This window comes from Colossoma macropomum, unplaced genomic scaffold, assembly GCF_904425465.1.
Source record: "Colossoma macropomum unplaced genomic scaffold, Colossoma_macropomum, whole genome shotgun sequence".
Lineage (NCBI taxonomy): Eukaryota > Metazoa > Chordata > Actinopteri > Characiformes > Serrasalmidae > Colossoma > Colossoma macropomum.
The window spans coordinates 24,267,551-24,282,046 of NW_023494795.1; the positions used below are offsets into that span (position 1 = coordinate 24,267,551).

At 39.3% G+C, this 14,496-nt stretch overlaps 1 protein-coding gene across 1 annotated transcript in view; it reads left to right on the plus strand.

The window, feature by feature from the left end:
- Positions 1-14,256, plus strand: part of LOC118816109 (kinesin-like protein KIF26A) — a 41,234-nt gene extending 26,978 nt beyond the window's left edge. Inside the window, exons 3-4 of the mRNA XM_036582619.1 lie at positions 13,932-14,128; positions 14,193-14,256. Of these exons, the coding sequence (XP_036438512.1) occupies positions 13,932-14,128; positions 14,193-14,256 (261 nt within the window). The remainder of the gene's footprint in view (positions 1-13,931; positions 14,129-14,192) is intronic.
- Positions 14,257-14,496: the final 240 nt, after the last annotated feature.

Here is a 14,496-nt window from a genome sequence, read left to right on the forward strand (position 1 = left end):
TTTTCAAGTCAAACAGCCATTTTTCACTTTTCAGTATCAGGAAAAAACAGAAATATATGTAACAGAAAATTACACAGAAAACATCATCATCTTCATCATCATCTTCATCATCATCATCATCTTTAACTGCTTAGTCCAGATAGGGTTGTGGGTTACACAGAAACCCCAACAACTAAATATTTTTCCATGCCTCCAAAGTTCAGTCTTAGAAGTTGGTTGTATTCCCTGCTTCTCACAATACTTTTTCACTTACTGTTCTTTGTGAGTTCAGACTATGCCTTCAACATAATGGTAGTATGATAGAAAACTGAGGGGGGAGAACTCTGAGAACTTGGGCTGCAGTTCTGGGCAGCTTCTGCCTATAGCTAGAAGGTCAGACCTCCTCTCATAGCTGAAGTTGGACTGGTGTAGGACTGAGGAACTGGGAGGAGATGGGGTGGCGGTACATTATCTGATACAAGCATGCATCCCTAATTATAATGATTCGTGATTTTAAATGTAGACACCACTCTGTTCAAATCCAACCTTTTTTTCTCTATTATAGCTTTTAAACTTTCACATTAATGTCCACCAGTGCACATTGTCAGTCTAGTTAGCTTTTACTGATGCTCATAACTTGAGGCACTCTGTTGAAACTGTCGATCCCAAGTCCAATACAGGAACATAATTATAGATTTTATCATTACTGTAAGGACTGTAAGGAAATTGTGCTGCTTAAAGCTTCTTGTTGGAATGATGAGCAGCCTTGTGAATAGAAGCCTGGAGATGACCTTGAAGTCAGCAGAATGTTTCCCCGGAGAATGTTGTGTGTAATTAAAAAGACTCTTGGCTTACAATGAGCAGATGTTGAAGCAGTGTTGAAACTCAGTGCTATTGGGGTTATTCATTGACTTTGTTTGTAGTGATGGAGGTTTGTAGGCTGATCTTTTTGGTGGGAAATGTAATGCTGTAGGCTGCGTTTGTTTTATACCAAAAATCTGCCCCACTTTTTTTTGATAAGCTTCTGAATCGATCTTTAAATCTACACTTTAATTCCGCGTGTCTCACTCTGAAATCCAAATAATGTTGCTGGGAAGAAAAAAAAAAATCAATACTGAGCCCAGAGTGAAAGCCTTTTTTTTCTGGAGTTAAATTAGTCTGGCTCTGTGGACTGTGTTCTCTACTTTCCTTACACTCCTTCTTTATACCCAGATAATATGTTCTCCCTCTCCACAGAAACATTATAACAGTGCCCTCGGGGTCCTGTGGGCATAAATTCCAGCAAACAGGCATAAGGGAATGAAGTAGTTGTCAAGAGTGTAGTAGGAAATTATTTTACTCCAATCTGAGAAATTGAATTTTTCACTTGACTCATTTTGCTGAGTGATTATATTAATCATCTGCCTAATTAGCCTGGCTAATGTGCAGCAGCGGAACACTAGTGATTCTTGAGAGAGCGCTTAGTTTTACAACACAGGGCGGCATATATGCCTTACATTCATTATTGGAAAGGACTGGACCTGGCATAAATCATCAGTACAGCTTCACACGTCGAGAACGTGTAATGTCCTGGTGCTGACCTGTCCTGGTGCTCAACTTTACCTCTGATGTAGCTTTTCAGTTCGCTTAAAACAAAAGCACTTTATGCTTTTCTCCATTCATTATGCCACCTGTAATGAATTGACCTCCGTCATCTTAAAGCACATCTACAATTCTTTTAAGCATGTTATGCAACCAGGTATGTACGAGGGGTAGTCCTGGATTTCTCAGTGATATGAGTCCCAGTTACGTAACCGTCTCATTAAAGTGACAGACTCTGTGCTTTGATATGTATGTCTCGGAAAGTGCAGTGCGGGATAAACAAGACTTTGTGGTGGTTTTTCACTCTGCAGTAGTTTTCAGGGGTGTAACGATGCATGCAGTACTGTTTAAAGCTGCAAAGAATATATAAACCTGTTTATATGGGCAAAGAACATTTGTTAAAACACAAACATTAGGATACACACAAACAAACTAATAAATAATACATTGTAATTTTATGTGAGTGTTAGTTAAGTCCCTTTAGGGCCCATCAGCAAGCCCAAAGTCTTATTACACACTTGTATAACCCAAGAGTAGCTCAGCCAGTTTGCACTGAAGTACCTGTAGTTACTGAATAATAAGCCTTAGTATGTAATAATTGGTGTTTAAAGGGGTCAACCATTTCCAAAGCTCTCATCGAACAATTCTTGTTATATTTTAGCATATAGATGTTTATTTGTATTTATTCTAATGTTATTTAGTGTTTGATTTAGTGTCATATTGCAAACCCCTAGTATTTACATGTGACTCCAGAAGAAAAAAAAAAAAAACAGTTATTTGAGTGTGGATGTGTGTATAGCATAAGCCCCCCCCCCAACTTCATGGAGATAGAACACATGTAGAAGTCTTTTTTATCATTAACTGTGTTTATATGTACACAATAGACCAGTTAAGATAAAAGTTAGTCTAAGAAACTAAACGGAACCTGGACGTTTACATGGGCTGTATAAAAGACTAGTTCATTCATTATCCCATTTACATTCACACCAGCATACCCTGACATTATAACATGAAGTACCCCCTTCGTGACCCACTTGAATTTTATATGCATAAGAGTTTCCCACTGTTTTAAAACATCCACATTCATTTTTTCTCCTTCCATTTAAACATGTAATGATGTGCATTTTTCACAAAATTTTGACAGTATTTCTGACATGAGGGATGTTTCTTCCTCTATGCAGAAGCGCAGCCCTTTTTGCCTTGTGTCACTTTTGTTTGTTTTGGTGTCAGAAAGCTGTCATCTCATGTGTGGTACTGCAGGAAATGTCTTAAAAGCTCCATGTGTGCATCAGTGGTATATCTAAGCGTGTGCATGTCCAAATCTCTCTCAATCTGTACAGCCAGTATCAACCTGGATCAACCTGTTTCAGTTGGGCTAAGCTTAGGTTGACCAGTGCATCTCATCTGCTTCCCTACTCCCTATGTAATGCACTGCATTGGTCAAGGAACTATTTCTTCACTCCAGTAGTGCAGTAAATGTTAGACAGGGAGTCGTACAGCTTATGGCTGAATAAAAATGGCTTTATATCAGACATATTGTTCACTATTTGAGTGTAGAAGCTGTTATTTCATGACCTACATAGTGCCCTACAAAAGGAGTAAGGAGCAATTTGGGATTCAGTCTAAGACCTTCGGTTTTTGGACCATGACAACTGGACCATACCGTTTACATGATCATATATAAGTAGTCAGACTAATTTCAAACCACTGGTGTGCATGCAACTGTAGTTACTGATAATGGCCTAAACGAATGACCAAAACTGTTTCGAAATTGTTAATTGTGATAGTTTTACTTTGATAACTCTTTGCTCTGGTGGAGTGATGAAAAGCAATGTAATTGCTCCAGTGTACATTATTTACTGCAGGCTTTTATGATTTGCCTGATACCATAATTCCCTGCTGTGTGTCAACAACTGCCATCATTCAGACCGAAGCTGTCTGTGTCTGAGGGGTTGTTTATTAAAGACTGAGCGTGCGCAGCTGTCACAGTGATATCTGGATAATTTGTCAATATTGTCACATAAAGGTTCATTTTTAATGCATACCATAACAGCAGACAGATAACATCCCATTTCGAACATACTGGCTACAAGGAAAAGAACAGATGCAACCAGATCAGAATCTGTTCCAATTTACTTCAGTGCCGTAATTTATTTGTTTGCATATTTCCCTGAAATTAGTGCTGGGAATATAAATTGCACTGCTATGTTGTTGGAATTTCCGTTTCACTGATTATGTAAATCATTAAAAAGTGCAATTCTAAACGTGGACCCTTGAATTAAAAATGTAACCGTATGTCATCAAACGCTGCCATTGAGTGCACGCTTGCTGGCGATAATGGGAGCCTATCGGCTGGGATGTGATCGTAATCGAGCGTAATTGCTCTATTAAGTGCTTCCATTATAATATCTCCCCACGTCTCATAGTCAATTATGCCTGTGTCGTTAACATCATTATCTTCGGTGTCGTTAGATGTGTGCGGCCGATATGAGTCTCCTGATAGACTGGAGAGAAAGGTATTTGTCAGTTATCAACATTCTTTACCTCCATTTTGGGGCCACAACATTAGACAAAGCTCTCTCTTTAATCAGAGGGGAGTGGATGTCTTTTTTTGTAGATTCTGGTGTTGTATGGTATGGCATAGTATGGTGTGTTATGGTATGGTATGGTATGATATGATTCATGGAATGGTATGGTATAGTATGATATATGGTATGGTATGGTGTGGTATGGTATGGTATGATATATGGTGTGGTGTGGTATGGTATGGTATGGTGTGGTATGGTATGATATATGGTATGGTGTGGTGTGGTGTGGTGTGATATGGTATAGTGTGGTATGCTGCGGTGTGGTATGGTGTGGTACGGTATGGTATGGTGTGGTAATGTATGGCATTGTATGGTATGGTATGATATTGTATGGTACCTAATATCTAAAATGATAAGCCATAGTGTGTCAGAGAAAATAGGCTTATCCACATGTTAGCCCATATCCAAGAGATCAAAGTTGATGTATGCTGAATGAAGTCCCTTAGATCACTGACATGCAGAACATTATTGCATTTCTAATGCACTTTCATGTGTCTGCAAAGAGTGAGGAAGAGTGATAGAGAAATGAGGGTAGACGTGAATAAAGCATCAGATAGAAATTATTTCCCCTGTTTTAAATGGGCGCAAACTTTTTGGTTTGGTCAAGGGATTAGAAGAACTCCACAGTGCGCATGTTGGGGTAGGATTTTGCTTGAAATTACTGTCGTTTCTTCCTGTGTTTCCCTGCTCAGGGCTTTTTCCATTTTCAAAAATCCTTCACACATTAAAGGAATGGTTCAGCGAAAAATCTAATGTACACAATTTTCTATTTAATATAGATAGATAGATTATATTTATTATAGATAGACAATCAGCCAAAACATTTGGTGTCCAAATTTTATTTAAACACTAGAAGTCAATAGACACTATTTTTCTATCCATTAATCCATTGACTATTTTACAAATTAGTTAATTAATCTAAATGATTAATTTTCCTTCATCAAAAAATCAAATTATGGCTTTCCCTAGACAAAGAATTGTGCTTAAAATAATGGTAGAAATAAAACAGTTTGATAAACTACATGTCCCATCAAACCTTCATCAACTTAGAATAAGACCAGATTCTAGCCTAAACATTTCCTCACTCATTCAGTGGCAATTCTAAGGTAGGCAGTTAGAAGGAAAACAGATTTTGAAAAGTTCTCCCTACTTATGGTAATTTAATAAACATGAATAGACAACACTTACAGTGGTTTTGCCTTTTCTGGTGGTCCATCAACCAGAATAGCGCCTATGTGTTTTATTCTCAGGTGCTTGTGGATCGCACTATCCTGTGGTCTGCCATCGAAACTCACCTTTTTGTTTTTTGCTAAAGTACTCCAAAAGTGTTCAACGCCTTGGATCTTTAGAAACTTTCAGAAACCTCTTTTGCAACCGTGTTGGATACTGCAGTCACCATGATTTTTTAAAACTATAGCGTGCCTGGAGGCAAAAACGACTGACATCATGCATGCAGAAATTAGGTAGTGGTATTCAGGTAAAGCGTTTGTTGATTGAATTGCATTGGTTGAGTTGCGTTGCAAGTATATTAGAAATCAAAAAGGTAATTCATAAAATTAATTTTAAAAAAGGATGCATTGGTTTAAAATATTGATGATACATTTTCAGCATCGGTTTCATTGATTACATCAAACTAATCACAGCAGCCCTAATAAACACCCTAATCGTCTCCGTAAATACATGCACAAAATTTCTCACAACCTGATCAAACCCCGTCCAGGTCTTCATTAAGGCAGTGCAAGCTTGTCGATGTGGTTTAGGACTTACTCTGAGCTATAAAAATGAGCAAGAAGTGCAGCTGAATGCTGCAGGCAGCCATTTTAGACAACTGATGTTGTGCCGAATTCTTATACCCCTTAATGTTACAGTTATGTTCAAGATTTCTGTTGTTTCTATTAAACATTAATATGTTAACCTTGAATTTTTGAACCTTGAAAATATATGTTCATAAAACAGAAATTACAATTGTAATATAGTGACCATATAGTGGGTTTTATAGCTCACAGTAAGTCATAATATGAACAACATGTCTGTGTGATCTTTTTGAACGTTTAGGTATATTTATGAAAAAAATTTGGGTGACTAAAAAATTCAAGTGTTTGTTAGTAACATTTCCCTTGTGGTAGAAGAATGTGTAAATTAGATTTTTTGCTAATCTAGTTCAAAGTCAATGTCTAACAGCAGAAAGTTCTTGTTAGGTTCATTCGGTCTTAAGTTTTTCAGAAAGTTGCTTAGGTAGTTGCTGAAATATTTACTCTCATTACCTCTGACTCCTTTAACTGGCTTGTGCTGGCTTTGGGCTGTTTAATTTATTCTCCATGTGTTTTTCAAGTGTTCTAAGGACCAGTGAAGTACACTCCCACCGAGGCTTGTGTCTAGTTCCACTGCTAGGGAATACACACAGGTGTTTTCATTAGGTGACTGCTGGCAGCATGAATATGCACAAGGCATATTTTAACTGTGAGTGAAGCTCTTTGGGGAATGACTCTGGGCCGAGGCCTTGTGTTGACTACAAACAAGACCACAGGCTTGAAGGATGGATAAATGAGATGGGCACTAGAGTGAGGGGAGTCGTTTCTGTAAACATGTCCGTCGAGCCTTGGCATAGCTCAACAATAGCCAATTGCAAGTCTGTTGGATTACAGCAAGATGCAGCTCAGTGCTTTCTCTGCACTAGCATACCTGATTCAACTCATCACCCAATTAACACACTCTTGACAAGATGAAGCAGGTGTGTTACAGCAGGGAGTATATTAAAATGTACAACGTGTCTTGCACTGGAAATGCCCATCCCGACATGGGGAGATGAGATCTTCCTTAGAGTGTTTGTCTTGACTTATATCCCACTTACGTAGTTGTAATTACAAAGTCTTTGCCTCCAGGTGCTTTGTAGTCAGAAACATGGAGTGTTTGCTAGCAACTAGTAAACCACTAACATCACAACTAACCACTAAATGTTATAGCTGAAGTTGGGGGGGTGTTGGGGACATACCTAAAATCCCTGCTTCTTCCGGTCTATGCCCTATAAATACACATCCTCACCTTCCACTCCCATGACGAAGGGTATCCCCACCGCCACCCCATCTCCTCCCTGTTCCTCAGTCCTATATCAGTACTATTACAGCTATGACGGGGGGTCTGACCTTCTAGCTACAGGCAAAATCTGCCCAGAACTCCAGCCCAAGTTCTCAGAGTTCTCCCCCCCTCCCTCAATCAGTCTTCCCTCCTACAACCACCATGTTGAAGGCATGATCTGAACTCACAAATACTTCTTTATGTAGGTGCGTTCACTTCATATCATGCTTGACATCACCCTTTAACCAGGGAAAAATTACTATAACGCAAAGTGTCTCATGGCTTATTGCTTTAATAATGCAATGAATGGTTACAAATGTAAGCATATTACACCTGTAGCCTAACTGATGACTTCTAAAAGTAAGCTGCATTTAGAAAAAAACTATACATTATCTACTATTGACCATTAAAATCACCCTTTCAGTGGCCATCAGAATTCTTTTTGAAGCATCTAGTTGTAATTACAACTTAAAGGGACGTACATATGGGCATTTAAGTTGGGTCTTTATAATAATTCTCTAGGACTGCTAACAATGCCTCAGTGCAAGCAGTTTGTGAATTCAGGCATTGACTGTGACTCCTCCTCCCTTTTCCCCAAAATACTCCATCTGCTGCTGTGCCTATAAAGGCAAAAGTCTATTTATTGTGTTAGGTGATTTATGTTATTGGTGCATAAGAAATCAGAGTGCCCTCTTATCCCACTCAGTTGTGGTTTTGGTAGCGAACCAGCAACACTTCTCTATCAGGATAAGAGGACTTAAACTGATAAACAGTTTTGCAGCCTGATGTTCTGTTGCATTGAAAGGAAAGGAAAAAACACAATAAAATCAAGGTAAGTTTTATCAATATCTTTGTCCTTTTAGCATTGATTAGCATCATGTATATTTAATTACTTAAGTAATATGTTTTAACTATGTGTACACAAATTGGTTGCAGTGAAAGTCGCTAAGTGGCATTTGTCACGGGAGCTCCTGCTGTTATTTCTGTAGGGTCTTCTTTAAAGTCCCACACTAGTCTAGCTCCAATCAGATTGGCAAAATATATAAACGTGTTTCACCAATCTCAGTGACTCTCAGATGAGACAAGATCAAGCTGGCTCAAACATTCACATACAAAACGTGATAGTAACATAAGTCTGGGGGACATTTATTTTGCAACTTTTTCATTTTTTAAACAGTGTTTCTAACCGTTGGTTTATGTAATGAGCAGCATAAGTAGGCAAAACAGATCTATATTGTGTCTATTTTACGTTTAAAGCTTGCATTTTGTGCCATTATTCTCAGACACTGGAGTTGATGGTCTTAAATCTCCCCCATCATCTTGTACTCGTCTCTTACATCTTTTTTCTTTATTGTTTTTTCTCTGCTTTGCGGTGAAAGCATATACTTTATTTAACCTCCTGCTTCCTGCTCATTTTAAACTCATTACTTTCTTTCACTCTCTACCTCCCGACAGGCCTAAAAGAACAGAAAATTGCACTTTCCATGTAATTTTCCTCTCACTAGCGCATGAATGATGACATTCAAAGAAGGATTCTATATATGTCTTTGTGCTTCTGTATGGTTTAGTAGGTCAAATTCAAGTAGTCCAATTATTAAAATCCATTAACGTATTATTCTTTTTGTTTAGCTACATTAGTGAGGGTTTTACACAGGTCTGTAGAGATGTTCAAATCTGAAGATCATTTTTATTGGGAGATTTTTGGTATGAAGTCTGAAATTTGAGTTTTGACTTTGACGGTCATATTGCCTCCAGGATTTTAGATTGCTAAGATCAAGAAAGATGTACACATGTGGCATAACATATCAACATTTGCTATGTGGTGGTGGACACTTAAACACTCAAAGTGTGCCTCGCTGTCCATGCCCCTGTCTATCAGAATGCAGAGACCAATGAAGACACACTTGGGGCGGTCCTCTGGGGGAGCTGGCTTATTGAAAGTTACTGACTCATGAGTAATGGGTTGCTGACCTCTCAGTGTTTGCCTGTAGAGCTCCAGACACCCAGTAGATGCTGCTGGGGAAGCAGACAACACCTTGGCTATTAAACTTTATTCAAAGCAAGCAGCATGAAGGCCTGCCCAGTGATGTACAAGTGGCTATTCTTTGTTCCCCCAATGGGTGGATGGACTTATACAAGCTCTGTGTCTGTGCATATGCGTTCTAGTCAGATGCTCTTTTTTCATTCTGCAGCTGTCATGCTGTAAATGTCACTGCATCTGTATAAGAGGTGCATGATATATTGTAGCTGATATATTATTTGCTGTTAAGTAAGAATTATTAAGAATTCCAATACTGGAATTAATACTAATAATTATAATAGTTCTGTTCACGTATGCACTGACATTGTGTAGTACAAGTGCTGGGCAGTCCGTTCTTTTCTGCTTACATAAATAGAACATAGTGGATAGCGCCATCACTCAACACACAAAAGATTGGAGGTTTGTTCCTCATTCAGGCAGAAATGCTGCTGCTATACTAATAAGACTTCTTGAGTAAGGCTCCTACCAATCCATTCACCTATTGCTGTAATATGTAAATGTTTACAATAATAAAAGCCTAATTTACCCCTCAAAGCTATGTACAAGCAACCAGTGATCCACCTTTAGAGTTTTAACTTGTCTTATGCTCATTGCTCTACATATGGGTTATATAGAGTGACACAAGTAATGTATTGAATTTAAATAATATTCATTATTTCTATGTGAATTAAATGCATTACATCAACACAAGCAGTGAATAGTGAGTAAACGGAAAGACAAAAGGCCTAAAAGATGGAGACAGTTTTTGTGAAATGCAGTAGAACCTTCACATCAAGTGCATTTTTTAAATGCTCAACAATACGGGAAGAAAACAGATAAAGAAGAAAAAGAAACAGAATGCTCAAGTAGTATTGACGATTCCACAGCCTTACAGCAATGTGGTCCACCACATATATTCTTAACATTTACATTTTTAGAGCCAAAGTGGTGCTTGTTGTATAAGCTTTTGTGCTCTCCCACAAAATGAGCTGTTGTGCTGCCAACTTGATGTACATTTGTTTGAACTGCAACCATGACAAAGGAGCTCTGATTGGTGAGCCTGATTTTAATGGATCCTTATAATGCAAAACATTGAGCTGTGCTCTGTTAAAAAAAATTGCAGTCCATCAGTTTTGGGCTCAGTGTGAAAGATGACTGTAAAATATGTTTTATAAACTTGACATGTATTTGTTTTTTGTATGTAATAATAATCACACTTAGGCTTTTAGCTGTGTTGGTGAAATAGATTATATATCTATAATAATCTATAATATACATACATATATATATATATATATATATATATATATATATATATATATTAATGTAGAAACAATATTCACATTTGAATTTTTAAGTACAGATGGGCTCATTTATGGCTCTTTGCTTTGTCCCTTTGGGCCCTTCTACTATGCATGTCACTAATGTAAATCTGAAATGAGCTCCGCATTTTGGAAATACATTGATTCATTTTACTGAGGCCCTTTATGGTATCATTATAGCTTGTCTCCATTATAGAAGTTTTGAAAGCCCTTTCTTGGCAGGTATTGATTCTTACCAAACACGCTCAGTGGGCAGCATGTCTAGTGTGAAACAGCCAGGCTGGACATGCAGCTCGAACAGGTTGTGATGCACGCATGCCGGTACGTTTGAAGCAGATTGCAGACATCTGGCGTGCCGGCTCAGTCCGAGCCCCCCTGCAGCGAACTCTTTCTAGTGGTCCTCTGGCCTCAGACAAAAGCACTCAATCACACAGAGGAGGAGGATTCACTCCCTGACCCCCCACTGCACTCCTGCACACAAAACACTGCAGTGAAGGCAACCCAAGGGTTACCCCAGCATTATGTCTGGCGGTGCAACAGCAGGAAAGAGAAAACAGGTTTATTACAACCTCTAAATCATACTCAAAATCATTGTCCAGGAAGTGATTAGGGATGTATATGAATGGTGCAGCTGTGAGGGAACTGAAGGTCTGCAGTAAGCTTTTGATGTCAAGGAGGATTTTAACTGACTTGTACCCATTTTTTGTCACTAAAGACGTACGAACAACAGTTGGCGAAATAGCCATGCACTTAAGAGTTAATTCTGAAAAGCGTCTGTTCTGCAAAAATACAACAAAATATGTTACCCAGTTAGTGTCTTCTATTTTATGTAATAACAGGCCAGCTTGTATAATAAGTCTCCTTAAATGGATTCTAAATGAAAAAATCCAACCTTTACGTGCTCTGAAAGTATTAGATAATGTTTTAATCACTTCTGCCCTGTCTATTCTTGTTATTTGATAGCCTTAGTAAGTATACCGTTTTGACTGTTTTCACTCCATTGAACATGTTCGTGGCCTAGTTTAAGAGAGCGAATGGGATATCTCTCAATCTCTCCACACTGCCTTCACACAAATATGTGTTTACTTTTATAGCTGTCTGACTTTTCTCATTAAGGGAAGGAGCTCATAGTGGAAATCTTGACTGGAGGGTCTGTGTGATGGCTGCTCAATTTCTTCTCTCTCTCACTCTCTGTCTCTCAGCTTTAAATCTGCTCTTCTGCAAAACTCGGATCAATTTAAGCCTCTAGAGGTCTCTGTGGATATCTGCACAGCACTATCTAAATATACTATATACCTTCAAACAAGCTTGGAAATCCCTTTTTTGTCTGGCAGCTCTTGACTATAAAACGCTCTATGCTCAGCTTCCAGATGGTATGTGATGCCTTAATGCCAGTCACCTTATTGCAGTATCTAAAAAGCATTAGAACATTTTTAGTACTGAATTGCGACACTGATAAATTGTGCTTACTTCATTTAAAAGAATAGTTAAACAACAACAATGGCAATGAATGATTGTCCACAAGTGCAGCTGATAGTCTAAAGCAGCTTTCAGATTCATATTCTCTTTAGACATCAAAACATTTGTCAGATCCTGGTGGGACCCAATATTTACATTAGAACTTGGTCAGATTCAAACACCGTTTCTTCAGTGTTTATCAGGAGTGGATTGGCTTCAAATTTCCTTTTGCGTTTCTCATAGCCTGTCTCCCACCTTTAACAGATGTTGACCTACAAATGCCTACATGGCTGCAAATTGCCTAGCCTGCTTTTTTTTTCTCTCTAGTTATTCTTTCTCCCTACTTTTATTTACCTAGAATTGTGTTTAATGTGGTGCACTGAAGTCACTTGTGTTGTTGGCACTTAGGTCTATGAGGTTAGTGTTCCTCTGTGTTCAGGTCAGGTTTTGAGAGAATTTTGCTGGGCTACAATTAAGTTTGGGCAGAATTTTCTCTGATTATTGTTGGGTACAAATTACAGTCTGGTTAATACCTTGGATACACTACATGACTACAAGTCCGGACAGATTATAAAAATACTGGGTATCTCACACTATCTCACTGGTGTCTGTAGTTTTTTGGGGTCACTGAAATATTGGGGATCCCACACTTAATGCTTTGGGATCACACACTGCTCAGCTTTTAAGTTGTTGCCGAATTGACCCGGACTCACTGAACTCGCGTGAACATGTGTTCTCCCTTTACTAGGAAACACAAATAAACAAATGTGGAGCAGCTTGCTACTGCTGCTGTTTTCGCTACTATTTGTGCTGACACAGTATAAAGCAACTATTAAACATATTTAAGTGAGGGTCATGATTGTTTTATGACCTTTTTTTCACTTTCAGTTTTTTTTCATTTTCTTCTTTTGTGCTCTCAGTTTTCATTGGCTGTTGGAGGAGTCCACTCACATTGAGTCGCTGACCAGTACACACTACTATATTGTGCAGAATTTTGTTGAGCTACATTCAGGTTTGGACAAATTGTTTGGGCTACAGTCGAGTTTGGACAAATAGTTTGAGCTACAGTCAGTTTGGACAGAATTTTGTTGGGCCACAATCAAGATTGAACAAATTGCTTGGGTTACAGTCAAGTTTGGACAAATAGTGTGAGACAGAGTCGTGTTTGAACTCTTTCAGGGTCTGCAATGGCAGAAAGGTCTTAACGGAGGTGCCAGACTAAACCTACCACCTTTATTGGGCAACAGCAATAAAGGTCGATGTCATTGGTGGATGATCACAGAGGTGACAACAGCAATGACATCAATTCAACTGTGCAGAAGAAGGCAAAGGTAAACCACCTACTTTACCAAGAAAACCACATGGATAGACACAACAGAATGATTGTTGAGATACCAGAAGATGAGACCCTCAGGTTTGAAGGCGTTCAGCTCCTTACTGAGGAAGAGCTGAGGATTCTGAGCTGAGTACAGCGTGTGGCTAGATAAAGGGAAGTCTAGTTGCTGAAATTGGTAAACGAGAAAAAAAAATTCAAAGCTGCAAAAGCAAAATCACTGTTGGAACAAAAAACAGGATATTCTTGAGAAAAACTATCCGTGGTCGCCAGGAATCAGAAAAAACTGACGGGACTTAATAATGATAATAGTCGGGTTTGGACAGAATTTTGTTGGACTGCTGTTAGGTTTAGATGGTAGTGTGAATTACAGTGGGTCAAACTAGGGTAGAATGTTCTTGGACTATATTTGAGTTTGATTAAAAATTTCAGGCGTGATTAAAGCTGTAATTGTCATGCAGAGAGTACACTCATGCACAGTGATGTTTAATTGCTTGCAAAGAAATTGAGTCAGCATGGCTTCCAATTTAATTCTTTGCCATTGTGAATCACACTTTTTACTTTCCCCTTTGCAGGACCCAGGCTTTGCAGCCGTGCTTCTTGATAAACTCCAGGCAGTGGAATGGCCTCCACGGGGTCGTGGTGCTGAGAGCTGCTGTGAGGTGTGTGGAACTCCTCTGCACCAACTGAGGCGTCTGGCCCTGCACTCTGCTCTGGGGCTTGGGCTGAATGACGTGCCTGACCTGCAGCCTGGACAGTTTTCTGGCCTCCTGTCACTGCACTCGGCTGCCCACAGCGTGCTCTCTCCACACCCTTCCTGGGACTGGCCGAAACAGAGCCCCCTCTCCACAGCCAGGCAACACCCCTCCAGGTCTCACGGTGAGCCAGCAGCAGGAGTGAAGCACAGGGAAATGGGCTGGATCAAGAGTGGAGCTGCTGGGACGGGCATCAAGCCAACTTGCCTTGCCACGGTCACTCCGCTACCTGTCCATGCTCAGCACTATCTGGAGGGGGTGTGGAGTGTGACAAGGGTCAGTAGAGTCCATCAGCAGCAATACACACAGGTAAGGCTTAGAATAACAGTCTGCAGTGGGCAGTATTTGAGCAAAATAAAATTAACGTTTAAATGCGTACCTCACT